The sequence below is a fragment of the Hyperolius riggenbachi genome, chromosome 11, assembly GCF_040937935.1.
Source record: "Hyperolius riggenbachi isolate aHypRig1 chromosome 11, aHypRig1.pri, whole genome shotgun sequence".
NCBI classification, from domain to species: Eukaryota; Metazoa; Chordata; class Amphibia; order Anura; family Hyperoliidae; genus Hyperolius; species Hyperolius riggenbachi.
Window position 1 is genome coordinate 224,021,035 of NC_090656.1, and position 13,107 is coordinate 224,034,141.

The 13,107-nt window shown below is 41.7% G+C and overlaps 1 protein-coding gene across 1 annotated transcript in view; it reads left to right on the plus strand.

The window, feature by feature from the left end:
* Positions 1-4,569, plus strand: part of API5 (apoptosis inhibitor 5) — a 45,054-nt gene extending 40,485 nt beyond the window's left edge. The window contains exon 14 of the mRNA XM_068261028.1: positions 3,860-4,569. Coding sequence (XP_068117129.1) covers positions 3,860-3,939 — 80 coding nt within the window. The 3' untranslated portion in view covers positions 3,940-4,569. The remainder of the gene's footprint in view (positions 1-3,859) is intronic.
* The last annotated feature ends 8,538 nt before the right edge of the window (positions 4,570-13,107 follow it).

Genomic DNA, 13,107 nt, shown 5'->3' on the forward strand with positions numbered 1-13,107 from the left:
CACTCCTATCCATCAGATCAGGCCCAATACAACCTGTCATCTAAAAGGCCACCCTGCTTATGACCGGTTCCACAAAATTCGCCCCCTCATAGACCACCTGTCATCAAAATTTGCAGATGCTTATACCCCTGAACAGTCATTTTGAGACATTTGGTTTCCAGACTACTCACGGTTTTGGGCCTGTAAAATGCCAGGGCGGTATAGGAACCCCACAAGTGACCCCATTTTAGAAAAAAAGGCACCCCAAGGTATTCTGTTAGGTGTATGACGAGTTCATAGAAGATTTTATTTTTTGTCAAGTTAGCGGAAATTAATTTTTATTGGTTTTTTTTCACAAAGTGTCATTTTTCACTAACTTGTGACAAAAAATAAAATCTTCTATGAACTCGCCATACACCTAACGGAATACCTTGGTTCCTATACTGCCCTGGCATTTTAGGGGCCCTAAACCGCGAGGAGTAGTCTAGAAAACAAATGCTTCAAAATGACCTGTGAATAGGACGTTGGGCCCCTTAGCGCACCTAGGCTGCAAAAAAGTGTCACACATGTGGTACCGCCGTACTCAGGAAAAGTAGTATAATGTGTTTTGGGGTGTATTTTTACACATACCCATGCTGGGTGGGAGAAATTTCTATGTAAATGGACAATTGTGTGTAAAAAAAAAAATCAAACAATTGTCATTTACAGAGATATTTCTCCCACTTAGCATGGGTATGTGTAAAAATACACCCCAAAACGCATTATACTACTTCTCCTGAGTACAGCGGTACCACATGTGTGGCACTTTTTTACACCCTAAGTACGCTAAGGGGCCCAAAGTCCAATGAGTACCTTTAGGATTTCACAGGTCATTTTGCGACATTTGGTTTCAAGACTACTCCTCACAGTTTAGGGCCCCTAAAATGCCAGGGCAGTATAGGAACCCCACAAATGACCCCATTTTAGAAAGAAGACACCCCAAGGTATTCCGTTAGGAGTATGGTGAGTTCATAGAAGTTTTTATTTTTTGTCACAAGTTAGCGGAAAATGACACTTTGTGAAAAAAAACTATTAAAATCAATTTCCGCTAACTTTTGACAAAAAATAAAATCTTCTATGAACTCACCATACTCCTAACGGAATACCTTGGGGTGTCTTCTTTCTAAAATGGGGTCATTTGTGGGGTTCCTATACTGCCCTGGCATTTTAGGGGCCCTAAACCGTGAGGAGTAGTCTTGAAACAAAAATGACCTGTGAAATCCTAAAGGTACTCATTGGACTTTATGCCCCTTAGTGCAGTTAGGGTGCAAAAAAGTGCCACACATGTGGTATCGCCGTACTCGGGAGAAGTAGTACAATGTGTTTTGGGGTATATTTTTACACATACCCATGCTGGGTGGGAGAAATACCTCTGTAAATGACAATCTTTTGATTTTTTTTTACACACAATTGTCCATTTACAGAGGTATTTCTCCCACCCAGCATGGGTATGTGTAAAAATACACCTCAAAACACATTGTACTACTTCTCCCGAGTATGGCGATACCACATGTGTGGCACTTTTTTGCACCCTAACTGCGCTAAAGGGCCCAAAGTCCAATGAGTACCTTTAGGATTTCACAGGTCATTTTGAGAAATTTCGTTTCAAGACTACTCCTCACGGTTTAGGGCCCCTAAAATGCCAGGGCAGTATAGGAACCCCACAAATGACCCCATTTTAGAAAGAAGACACCCCAAGGTATTCCGTTAGGAGTATGGTGAGTTCATAGAAGATTTTATTTTTTGTCAAAAGTTAGCGGAAATTGATTTTAATTGTGTTTTTTCACAAAGTGTCATTTTCCGCTAACTTGTGACAAAAAATAAAATCTTCTATGAACTCGCCATACTACTAACGGAATACCTTGGGGTGTCTTCTTTCTAAAATACCGTGAGGAGTAGTCTTGAAACGAAATTTCTCAAAATGACCTGTGAAATCCTAAAGGTACTCATTGGACTTTGGGCCCTTTAGCGCAGTTAGGGTGCAAAAAAGTGCCACACATGTGGTATCGCCATACTCGGGAGAAGTAGTACAATGTGTTTTGAGGTGTATTTTTACACATACCCATGCTGGGTGGGAGAAATACCTCTGTAAATGGACAATTGTGTGTAAAAAAATCAAAAGATTGTCATTTACAGAGGTATTTCTCCCACCCAGCATGGGTATGTGTAAAAATACACCCCAAAACACATTATACTACTTCTCCTGAGTACGGCAATACCACATGTGTGGCACTTTTTTGCAGCCTAACTGCGCTAAGGGGTCCAAAGTCCAATGAGCACCTTTAGGCTTTACAGGGGTGCTTACAATTTAGCACCCCCCAAAATGTCAGGACAGTAAACACACCCCACAAATGATCCCATTTTGGAAAGTAGACCATTCAAGGTATTCAGAGAGGGGCATGGTGAGTCCGTGGCAGATTTCATTTTTTTTTGTCGCAAGTTAGAAGAAATGGAAACTTTTTTTTTTTTTTTTTCTCAAAGTGTCATTTTCCGCTTACTTGTGACAAAAAATATCTTCTATGAACTCACTATGCCTCTCAGTGAATACTTTGGGATGTCTTCTTTCCAAAATGGGGTCATTTGGGGGGTATTTATACTATCCTGGAATTCTAGCCCCTCATGAAACATGACAGGGGGTCAGAAAAGTCAGAGATGCTTGAAAATGGGAAAATTCACTTTTTGCACCATAGTTTGTAAACGCTATAACTTTTACCCAAACCAATAAATATACACTGAATGGTTTTTTTTTTTAATCAAAAACATGTTTGTCCACATTTTTCGCGCTGCATGTATACAGAAATTTTACTTTATTTGAAAAATGTCAGCACAAAGTTAAAAAAATCATTTTTTTGCCAAAATTCATGTCTTTTTTGATGAATATAATAAAAAGTAAAAATCGCAGGAGCAATCAAATAGCCCCAAAAGAAAGCTGTATTAGTGACAAGAAAAGGAGCCAAAATTCATTTAGGTGGTAGGTTGTATGAGCGAGCAATAAACCGTGAAAGCTGCAGTGGTCTGAATGGGAAAAAAAGTGGCCGGTCCTTAAGGGGTAGAAAGCCCTAGGTCCTCAAGTGGTTAAAGCTCTGTGTGTAACCCTTCGAATGCTGGTCTAATAAAAAAAAATTCTGGTTGCATTTAATATGCTGTAAATGTTTTTTTTAGAGCAAAGATGAAATGCTTGAGTTATATTCCGCTTTAAGAAATTTGACCTACACTGCACCCTACACTGTTCAATTTTTATAAAAATTGAGCAGAAAAATCCTCCACTTCGATCACCTTATATCATAGAAAAAGAGAAATCAGATTTCTTGCTCCAATTAAAAGAAATAGTTTTTTTTTTTTTTAACGGAACAACCAATGTACCGCGCACCCGAGCGGTTTCTTTTTTTTTTTTTTTTTGTTTTCCACAAATGCGAACTCGGACTGCAGCATTTTGAGATTTCTGAGGAGTTTCTGCCTCAATGTATAGGAAAGTGGAAAACCGCTCTGAAAAACGCTAGATCAGAGTGGTTTTCCAGGCGTTTTTTGTTACAGAAGCTGTTCAGTAGCAGCTCTACTGTAACAATATACACAAATGCTCCAAAAAAATGCTAGGCATGTTTAGAAAACCTCTCGAAACATGCCTAGAATTGCTCTGAAAATCTGCTTCAAAAACCCCTAGCGTTTTGTGGATCTGCTTGAGGTTTTTGGTGTGCGCTGGCACTTATTATTCCATTCAATAGTGTTCCTCCTTCAAGAGGTCCTCTGGATCACTGAGCTGTGTATGTTTTGTTTTAGAATGACTTTTCCCTGTTACAGCTGTATGAAAACCTCTGAATAAAGTGTTTTGTGTTTCTTACAGAGCAGAGAGGCGGATTCCGCGGCGGCCGAGGAAGAGGATGGGGAACGCGTGGGAATCGCAGCCGAGGGCGGCCGTACTAGAATGACGAGATACAGCGGTGCTGCCAGACTGTCGTCTCCACTCGTTCGCCAGCAACAGACTTTTATCATGACACATTCTTTCTACATTTTGTTTGTACTGCCTGTATTTTCTATATCCCTTCTCCTACTGTAGTTTGAGCATTGCACCTGCAGTTGTTCTACATACGGATCATTCGTTGCTTAGAGTTCAGAATCTAGGGACTGTCGTATCTGCAGCATCTACAAATCTGACGAGTGGTGTCCTTGTTTCATGGGGGGCCTTTTTCCGGCCATGTTGGGTTCACCGTCTGAACCGTCATTGGACTTGTGGTTTGTAGTCAGATTGTGCCCGTTGTCTGCATGCAGCTGAAGAACCAAGGCGCCGCCGCCTTCCCCCTCAGTGAACTTTTCCAAGCCACCATTTTTTTTTTTCTTTTAAAATTTTCTTTATTTATTTTATGACCCAGCTACTGCTCTACAATGAGTTTTTTTTTTTTTTAATTTTTAATCAGATGTTCGATTACTTTAGAAAGAATACAGTTTTTCATCTGATGGGTGTAAGAAGAGGATTTGGAATTTGCAGTGATCTTCGTTTGGAAACCATTTCATATACCAAACTGTTGTGTTTATATAAAAACTGTATATTGTTAATTTTCAGGTGTTTTTCTTTCTTTTTTAGTTTTGGTATTTTTACTACTTGTTTTGCAGCTTATAAACAGTGAACATGTCAATTCAGTGACTTTCCTGGAGTGGGATAGTTCCTGGTACAGATGGGATGAATGCTGCATTTCCTTCATTCTCAAATCTAAGGAATTTTGTACATAAGAACTGTGTGATCCCTGTAAGAATAGTAGTTAGAGTATACTATTCTCAGTCTAAAGTCCAACTACTATTTTTTTGCATAAAAGGCAGGTGCTGAGCCCAAAATAGTGTAGTATGTACTGGTGATTGGGTATGATAAAGTATATATTTGTATACTCACAAACCAGGGTTACTATCCAGGCAATCACTGTAAAGGCAGGTTGGGAGATTAGACCCCACTCAGGATTAATGGTGTGTACACACTTGAAAGATATCAGACCAATTTTACTCCCTTCCATGTAGTATGAGAGCCACACCTACACAGTCTTTTCTATGGAGCTGAACTCCCCATCAGATAGAAATCTTTGCAAGATGCTGCACACAAAGATGCTGTACAGACACAAAAGATCTGTTCCTGCAAAATGCGTTCATAGTCTGATATGCAGATCCTCCTACACACCTTGTTTAACAGACATTCATCTGCAGATCAGATCCACCAGGATGTTTTTTTAGATCTGCAGATGATTGTCTGATCTGCAGATGAATGTCCGTTAAACAAGTTGTGTATGAGGATTTGCAGATATCATAGACTATGAATGGATCTTTGGCAGGAACAGATCTTTTGCAGATAATGATCTGTTGAATGTGTGCAGCATCTTGCAAAGATTTTTATCTGATGGGGAGTTCAGCTCAATAGAATAGACTGTGTAGAGTATGGCTCTCATACTACTTGGAATGAGGTAAAATTGGTCTGAGATCTTTCATTTATCTTTCAAGTGTGTACACACCATAAGAATTCGCTCTGTAGAGCAGAATATAAAGTAGGATAAAATTGCTAAAATTGTTAATGGAGAATGCAGTGGTAGACTTGCCGCCTCCAAGTAGACACAGACTACTGTTGATGAGATTCAACAAAAAAAATATGTAGTTACTCCAAAAGTGCTGAGTAATGCATTTTGCAGGCATATGCTGCTTCATCAGGCTCTAAACGGCGAAGAAGCCAGCGCAGGAGACTTAGGCGCAGCCGGCGCCACCATAGGCCGTAATAGGTATTATGGCTATAGCAGCACACAGTGTTACTTTGGCGCCGTCAGAAGAGGGAGCTGAAGTAACATTTAAAACGCTGTAATTCGGCTTCCAGCAACCGCTGGAAGCCGAATTACATCATTCCCCATCATCCACGTGGACTTGGAGGGGGAATAGTAATTAACACGGTTGGGACTTGTGCAGCACCAGGACTAGCCATATACCAGCTGTATCCTGCGCCCAAGTCTCCCGGCGCCGATTCTTCTCGTACGCATAAACTGAGCATATAACAATTGCAGGTCTAGTTCAAAGCTTAGCACCTCTTGAACTTGACCTGCAATTGTTCTATGCTCTGTTTATAGCCTGATGAAGTGGGACATGCCTGTGAAAGCTACTTGGAGGAGGTAAGTCCACCACTGCCTCCTCTATTCTTAATCCTTTTAGCAATTTTTATCCTACTGGTGCCTCTGTTTACACGTTATACTACTCTTACATGCATCACACAATTTTATGTACAATCCGGAATCATTTGGGATACATCCCAGCTCTAGTTCCTGCCTTTGGTTTGGTGGAAATATGCCCTGTCCTATGGGGGAAAGAGAATCTGAGGCACCTGAAAACAATTAGCTGAAATGAATCCCCATCTTACAACTACTTGTCACCCAAACTTTGGGAATTCCTGTCTGTTATAAAACTCTTGGCTGACACCGCCACAAATGCTCTTTTGAATGGCCAAAAGTTGTTGTCTGAATTAAGAGTGGATGCACACCTGATTAGCAGAGAATTATGGAGAGGAGAGGATCAGTAGGAAAGGCAGGCAACCTGCTAAACCAGGCATGGGTAAACGTGGCCCTCCAGCTGTTAAGGAACTACAAGTCCCACAATGCATTTGCCTTTATGAATCATGACTGTGGCTGTAAGACTCTTGCAATGCATTGTGGGACTTGTAGTTTCTTAACAGCTAGAGGTCCAAGTTTGACAATTGAATTCCTTATTTTACTAATGAAAGATGCACATACTAATTATGGTAACACTTGATATGTGCATTTTTTTAAAGCGGTATTGTCACCATAAAAATCAAATTTCAACAGCAACTTGTCTGAGTGTATTAAGTGATAAAGATGCTAATCCTGCATTCAAAACTTTTTTTCTGCTTTTACGGTTTGTAGTGATCACATACTTTAGGAGCACTGGGCTTAGTGCCAAAGAGTTGAATGCTGGGAGTTCTTATCTATAATAATATATTCCATCTCTTCCATTTATTTCCCTGCCTAGCTGCTTATCAGAAACACCCTCTGATCACTTGTGTTTACAAGCAAGGCTGAGGTGACTCTGTGATTGGATATGTAAATAAACACAAAAACAGTGCAGTTGTTAGTATACACCTCAGTGGGAGTGTCTGAAGACTCTGGGAGGAGGGCAGCTAATGAATACACAATGAGCAAGAGAAGGGAGGGGGGAAAACAAGAGTCAGGGAGGATATGATGTCAGCATTAGCTTGGCAAGGGCCCCTGCCTAGAATAGGATTTTCTGCTTTTTCCTCTTATTAAATTCACAGGAATCATTACATGGATAGCACAATACATCTGTTATGTAAGTAGAATTTATCTACTTGTGTTTTTGTTTTTTTCTAGGTTAGCATGCGTGTCGCTTGTTCAAGTATTTATGTAATTAGTATGGACAGGTAATACCCGACTTGCGATCCGAAGACCTGAGAATCTGTTTCTTTTTGGAAAAAAAAAAAAAGCTTCTTGTTATTAAAGGATACCAGAAGCCAAAAGGCTCTGGTAAAATGAAATCTGCACTACGTATGGAGAGAAAATTAAGATACTTACCGCTTCTGTTGTTCCCTGCTGTCAGCTGCCGGTCTACTCCTATTCCTCCTGGTGACTTGGCTGACCTTTAGGTCTCTCACAGTGCGACGTTAAAGTCGCACGTTAGAAAATGTTGCGTTTGTGTGTAGTATTAGAAAGTGCTGCATGCAGTGCGTTATACACGTTAACTACGTTGGACTATTTGCACATGCTCAGTGATGACCTGGAAGCATACTTATCATTGCCTGTATGCGACGATAACAGGACATAGTTGCATTGTAACATTTTTGGAAAGTTGCGACTAATCTCGCATCAAACCGTAATGACCTACTGTGAAAGTAGCCTACACCTGGATTATCTTGGCTTCTGCCTGACGCATAATGATGGGCAGAGGTATGCACACTCGCCTCCTCCGTCCTAGCATCTGTGCTCCACTGAAAAGCAAGCATCAGGCTAATCACGTAGCCTCTGCAGCTTGCTTTTCAGTGGAGTGCAGATGCTAGGGCGGAGGTGGGGGGAGTGTGTGTACTTCTGCCCATCATTATGCGCCAGGCAGAAGCAAAGATAACCTGGATTATCTTTGCTTCTGCCAAGGTCAGCCAAGTCACCAGGACTGGGAGGAATAGGCTGACGGTGGGGAACAACAAGCAGTAAGTATTGAATTTTCTCTCCCTACCCAGTGCAGGTTTTATTTTACCAGAGCCTTTTGGCTTCTAGTGTCCTTTAAGAACATTGATTACTGGTAAAATAAAAAATACAGCGAGGGGGACACTTGAAGGCATGGGGGAACAGAGGCGGTACAGCGGATAGAGATGGTATTGCGACTTGGGGCTGGTTCACACTTTGGATGCAGAACTAAGTCGGTTAGCGAAGTGTTCCGTCCATTCTGCATCCGCATGCAACTCTTAAACCAGTCTTTTTCCACGTATGCTTCAGCTTCGATCACGTCCGCTCATACACCTTGCTGCTCACCTGTCCTCCAGCCGATCGGTCCCTTCTAAACAGCCTGGAGGCCAGCAAAAGCATGGCTCTCCATAGGCTGCAGCAGGCAAATTCTCTCTAGCAATAGGGTGAGTTTTTCATTGGTCCAATGTGAACCAATGAGAATTCTCCCTGTTGCTGAGGATTTGTATTGGTCTTTTGCAGCCCAACGGAGATCCACTGGACTGTTCAGAAGGAATAAAGTGGCAGCGAGACATGTGAGTGTCATGGCAGCGATCAACATGGGCGACTAGCCTAGTGTGTACAGACAGTGTCTGTTCTCATAGGCTTACATTGGGCACATTTTTCCTGTCTGATTATGCGTTCCGTCTTGTGTTCCACGGCGCATGGATCTGTGTAAGATCTATGTTTTGTTTTTTTTGTTTAACAAGTGAAAGTGGGTTGTATTTTTAACATAGGATCTGCTTCCTGAGTTTAAGCGGAGCTTAAAAAAACAAAACAGAATAGTTACTTTTTTTTTGCAAGTGTGAACTGACCCTTATGCATAGATTTGGGTTAAAGGAGAACTGTAGTGAGAGGTATATATAGAGGCTGCCATATTGATTTCCTTTTAAGCAATACCAGTTGCCTGGCTTTCCTGTTTACCCTCTGCCTCTAATACTTTTAGCCATAGCCCCTGAACAAGCATGCAGCAGATCAGGTGTTTCTGACATTTTTGTCAGATCTGACAAGATGAGCTGCATGCTGGTTTCTGGTGTGATTTCTGCAGGCAGATAGCTCAGCAGGGCTGCCAGGTAACTGGCATTGCTTAAAAGGAAATCAGTATGGCAACCTCCATATACCTCTCACTACAGTTATCCTTTAAGAATGAACCCACAGCCCCTATCACATTTGTGCTAGCTGTACATAATTTAATGGGAAATGAAAATAAAGTTGGTTTGGAAGTTCAGAATTCCCATACAGAATTCAGGTTTTTTGGGTGTGAATCCACCTGGTAAAATTTGATTGGTCCATTTTCAAGTAGCATTAATTTGCATAATCCTGCATCAACTCTGTATTATTTACATGTCATTGACCATCCCTACTGCAGAACATTAGCATAATGATCAGACAGCTCTAAGGGCTAGTTCACACTATGGGTGTTTTTTTTTTTTATTATTATTAAAGTGGACCCAAACTAAACATTTTTTTTTTTTAATTCAAATTATTTACTTGCACCACTCTGACACATACAAAGATAAATAAACACTACTTTCAGCCTATGAGCATTTCAGTACGTACTTCTCACCCTTCTCTTTTCATTACTAGGGTTATACTGCTGGCAGCCATTACTTCTGAGCTTAGTAGGAGGTTTTAGATCATGGGTGTGTTTGTCATCAGCTACCCTCCCTCACAGGGGCGTCGTCTATGTGAAATCTCACACAAGCTGAGATCACCTCCCCTGTGACATCAGTAGCAGCCTGTGTTTTGTTTATCTCCTCCACCAGTCTGCCGGATTCTGTCCCGGCAATATGAAAGGAAGGGAGGGGTTCCTCCAATAAATGTAAAATATTTTATATTTGTCATCATAAAGCTGAAAAGGGCTGCTATTTATTATAATTTAGAAAATAGATTTTATTTCTGAAATCTTGTATTTTTTATTTGGGTCCACTTTAAGCACTGGCGATTTTCAAAATCGCCCTGAAAGCGCTTGTGCGATGATTCTCTATGAGAAAGTTCACGTCTGAGCGATTTGTTTCCGATCCACTCAGAAAAGCGTTGCATGGGCCATTCTTGAAGCAATTCTGCCCCAATGGAAGGAATAGGAAAACGCAAAACGCTCACAAAATCTCTTTGCGGCAATTGTGTTCACGTTTTTAAGAATAAATACAATGGGTCTGATTCACAAAAGGGTGCTAACTTACTTAGCACGCCTAAAAGACCCTTAGCACGCCTAAAGCCCTTTAGGACGTGCTAAGTTAGCTTTTAGGCATGCTGAGTTAGCACCCTTTTGTGTATCAAGCCTATTGTATTTATTCTTTTTCGGATCAAAGAGTTTACTTCCTGAATAACGTCAGGAAGTGAAAAAATGCAATCTCTTTGCAAAAGCGCTTAAAAAACTGTCCAACGCAGAGAAATCAGGAAAAAAAATGTCCTCAAAAAACTCCCAACGCAAATGGACACGTGAGCGGAATGCAATGTGAATGAGGCCTGATCAAGATAGGATGCAGATTTGAAGTGGTGCTGTGTGTAAACTGATAGTAAACCATCAGTGCTGTGTGTGTTTATCCTGAAAAGTCTATTTACATTTTCAAGTGGTCCCTCCGATCGTTCTAGTGTGCAGATTATCGAGCTGAATAGAGGCTAAGCAGTGTTCCAGCACACCGGACGTGAGAGGGAAATAGAGGCTGATCTTTCTTTTTAACCTCCTGTGCGATACAATAATATCACCAGGGGGCGGCGCAGCACTTTTTTTTTTTAAATCTTTTTTTTTAAATCTTTTTTTTTTTAAATCTTTTTTTTTTAAATCTTTTTTTTTTTAATCTTTTTTTTTTAAATCTTTTTTTTTTAAATCTTTTTTTTTTTAATCTTTTTTTTTTAATCATTTTTTTTTTTAATCTTTTTTTTTTTTTAATCCTTTTTTATTTATTTTTTTTATTTTTTTTTAATCATGTAGCTAGCCTAGCGCTAGCTACATGATAGCCGCTATGCAGCGGCATCCCCCCACCCCCTCCGATCGCCTCCGGCGATCAAAGCAAACAGGAAATCCCGTTCAGAACGTGATTTCCTGTTTGGCTTTCCCCGTCGCCATGGCGATGATCGGGATGATGTCATCGACGTTGTGATGTCAGAGGGAGTCCCGATCCACCCCTTATCGCTGCCTGGCACTGATTAACCAGGCTGCGCACGGGGTCTGGGGGAGGGGGGCGGTGCGGCACAGAGGGTAGCGGTATATACACACAGCTAGCAAAGTGCTAGCTGCTTGCAACAACAAAAAAATTATGCAAATCGGCTCACCAGGGCCTGAGAAATCCTCTGCGGTGGCATACCCTGAGCTCAGCTCGGGATTATTGCCCAGAGGGTTAAGCAATACCAATTGCCTGGCTTTTCTACTGATCCTCTGCCTCTAAAGGTGGCCATACATCAAGTGACTTTGCAGCCGATCGACCATTCAATTCGATTATTATAAACAAATTGGATTAAAATTGGTGCTGCCAAGTGCATGCCTGATCAGCAAATCGACCAATTTCGGGACGGAAATTGGTCGCATGGTCGATTGTGCATGCCGCAAGATATTGGGCTGAAGTTGGAGAGACGACGAAACCCCTGCCGCCACCGCAATGTATAAACCTTAATACTTTTAGTCATAGACCCTGAACAAGTATGCAGATCAGATGTAATCTGACTGGAGTACCTACATGCTTGTTTTGTATGTGACTAAGACACTACTACAGCCAAAGAGGTCAACAAGTACTGCCAGTCAACTGATACTGTTTAATAGGAAATATATATGGCAGCCTCCATATCCCTCTCACTTCAGATGTGTTTTAACCTTCCTGGCGGTAAGCCCGAGCTGAGCTCAGGCTATGCCGCCGGAAGGCACCTCTCAGGCCCCGCTGGGCCGATTTGCATAATTTTTTTTTTGCTGCACGCAGCTAGCACTTTGCTAGCTGCGTGCAGTGCCCGATCGCCGCCGCTACCCGCCGATCCGCCGCTATCCGTCGCGCCGCAGCCGCCCCCCCCCCAGACCCCGTGCGCTGCCTGGCCAATCAGTGCCAGGCAGCTCTATGGGGTGGATAGGAATCCCCTTTGACGTCACGACGTTGATGACGTCGGTGACGTCATCCCGCCCCATCGCCATGGCGACGGGGGAAGCTCTCCAGGAGATCCCGTTCTTTGAACGGGATCTGCTGATCGCCGATCGGAGGGGCTGGGGGGATGCCGCTGAGCAGCGGCTATCATGTAGCGAGACTTTGTCTCGCTACATGAAAAAAAAAAAAAAGATTTAAAAAAAAAAGATTTGCTGCCCCCTGGCGATTTTTTAGCAAACCGCCAGGAGGGTTAAGAAAGGCACTGAAGACTTATTCTTGATTCTAGGGTCTTTATACGCTGAATGTGCCAAGTAGCATTGTATCGCATTGAAACTGGCACACTAACTCAATGCGACCTTTTTTTGCCATAGTGATGCAACTTATTCTCTGTTTGCAGCCCCACACCTATTGTGATGCAACAAAACAATGCATTGTGACCTAATGCACAAATTTCTGTGCGCTTTGCCTCATTGCGTGTCATGATCTACTGTTAATAAATGGCAACTCAAGATTGCCTGAAAATAATGCGACTTTTAATCATGGTGTGGATGTGCCTTTTGTGAAGCTTGTGCCTTTTAAAGGACATGTGAACATACAGTGGCTTGCAAAAGTATTTGTTCCCCTTGAAGTTTTCCACATTTTGTCACATTACTTCCACAAACATGAATCAATTTTATTAGAATTTCACTTGAAAGACCAATACAAAGTGGTGTACGTGGGAGAAGTGGAACGAAAATCATACATGATTCCAAACATTTGTTACAAATCAATAACTGCAAAGCGGTGTGTGTGTAATTATTCAGCCCCCTTTGGTT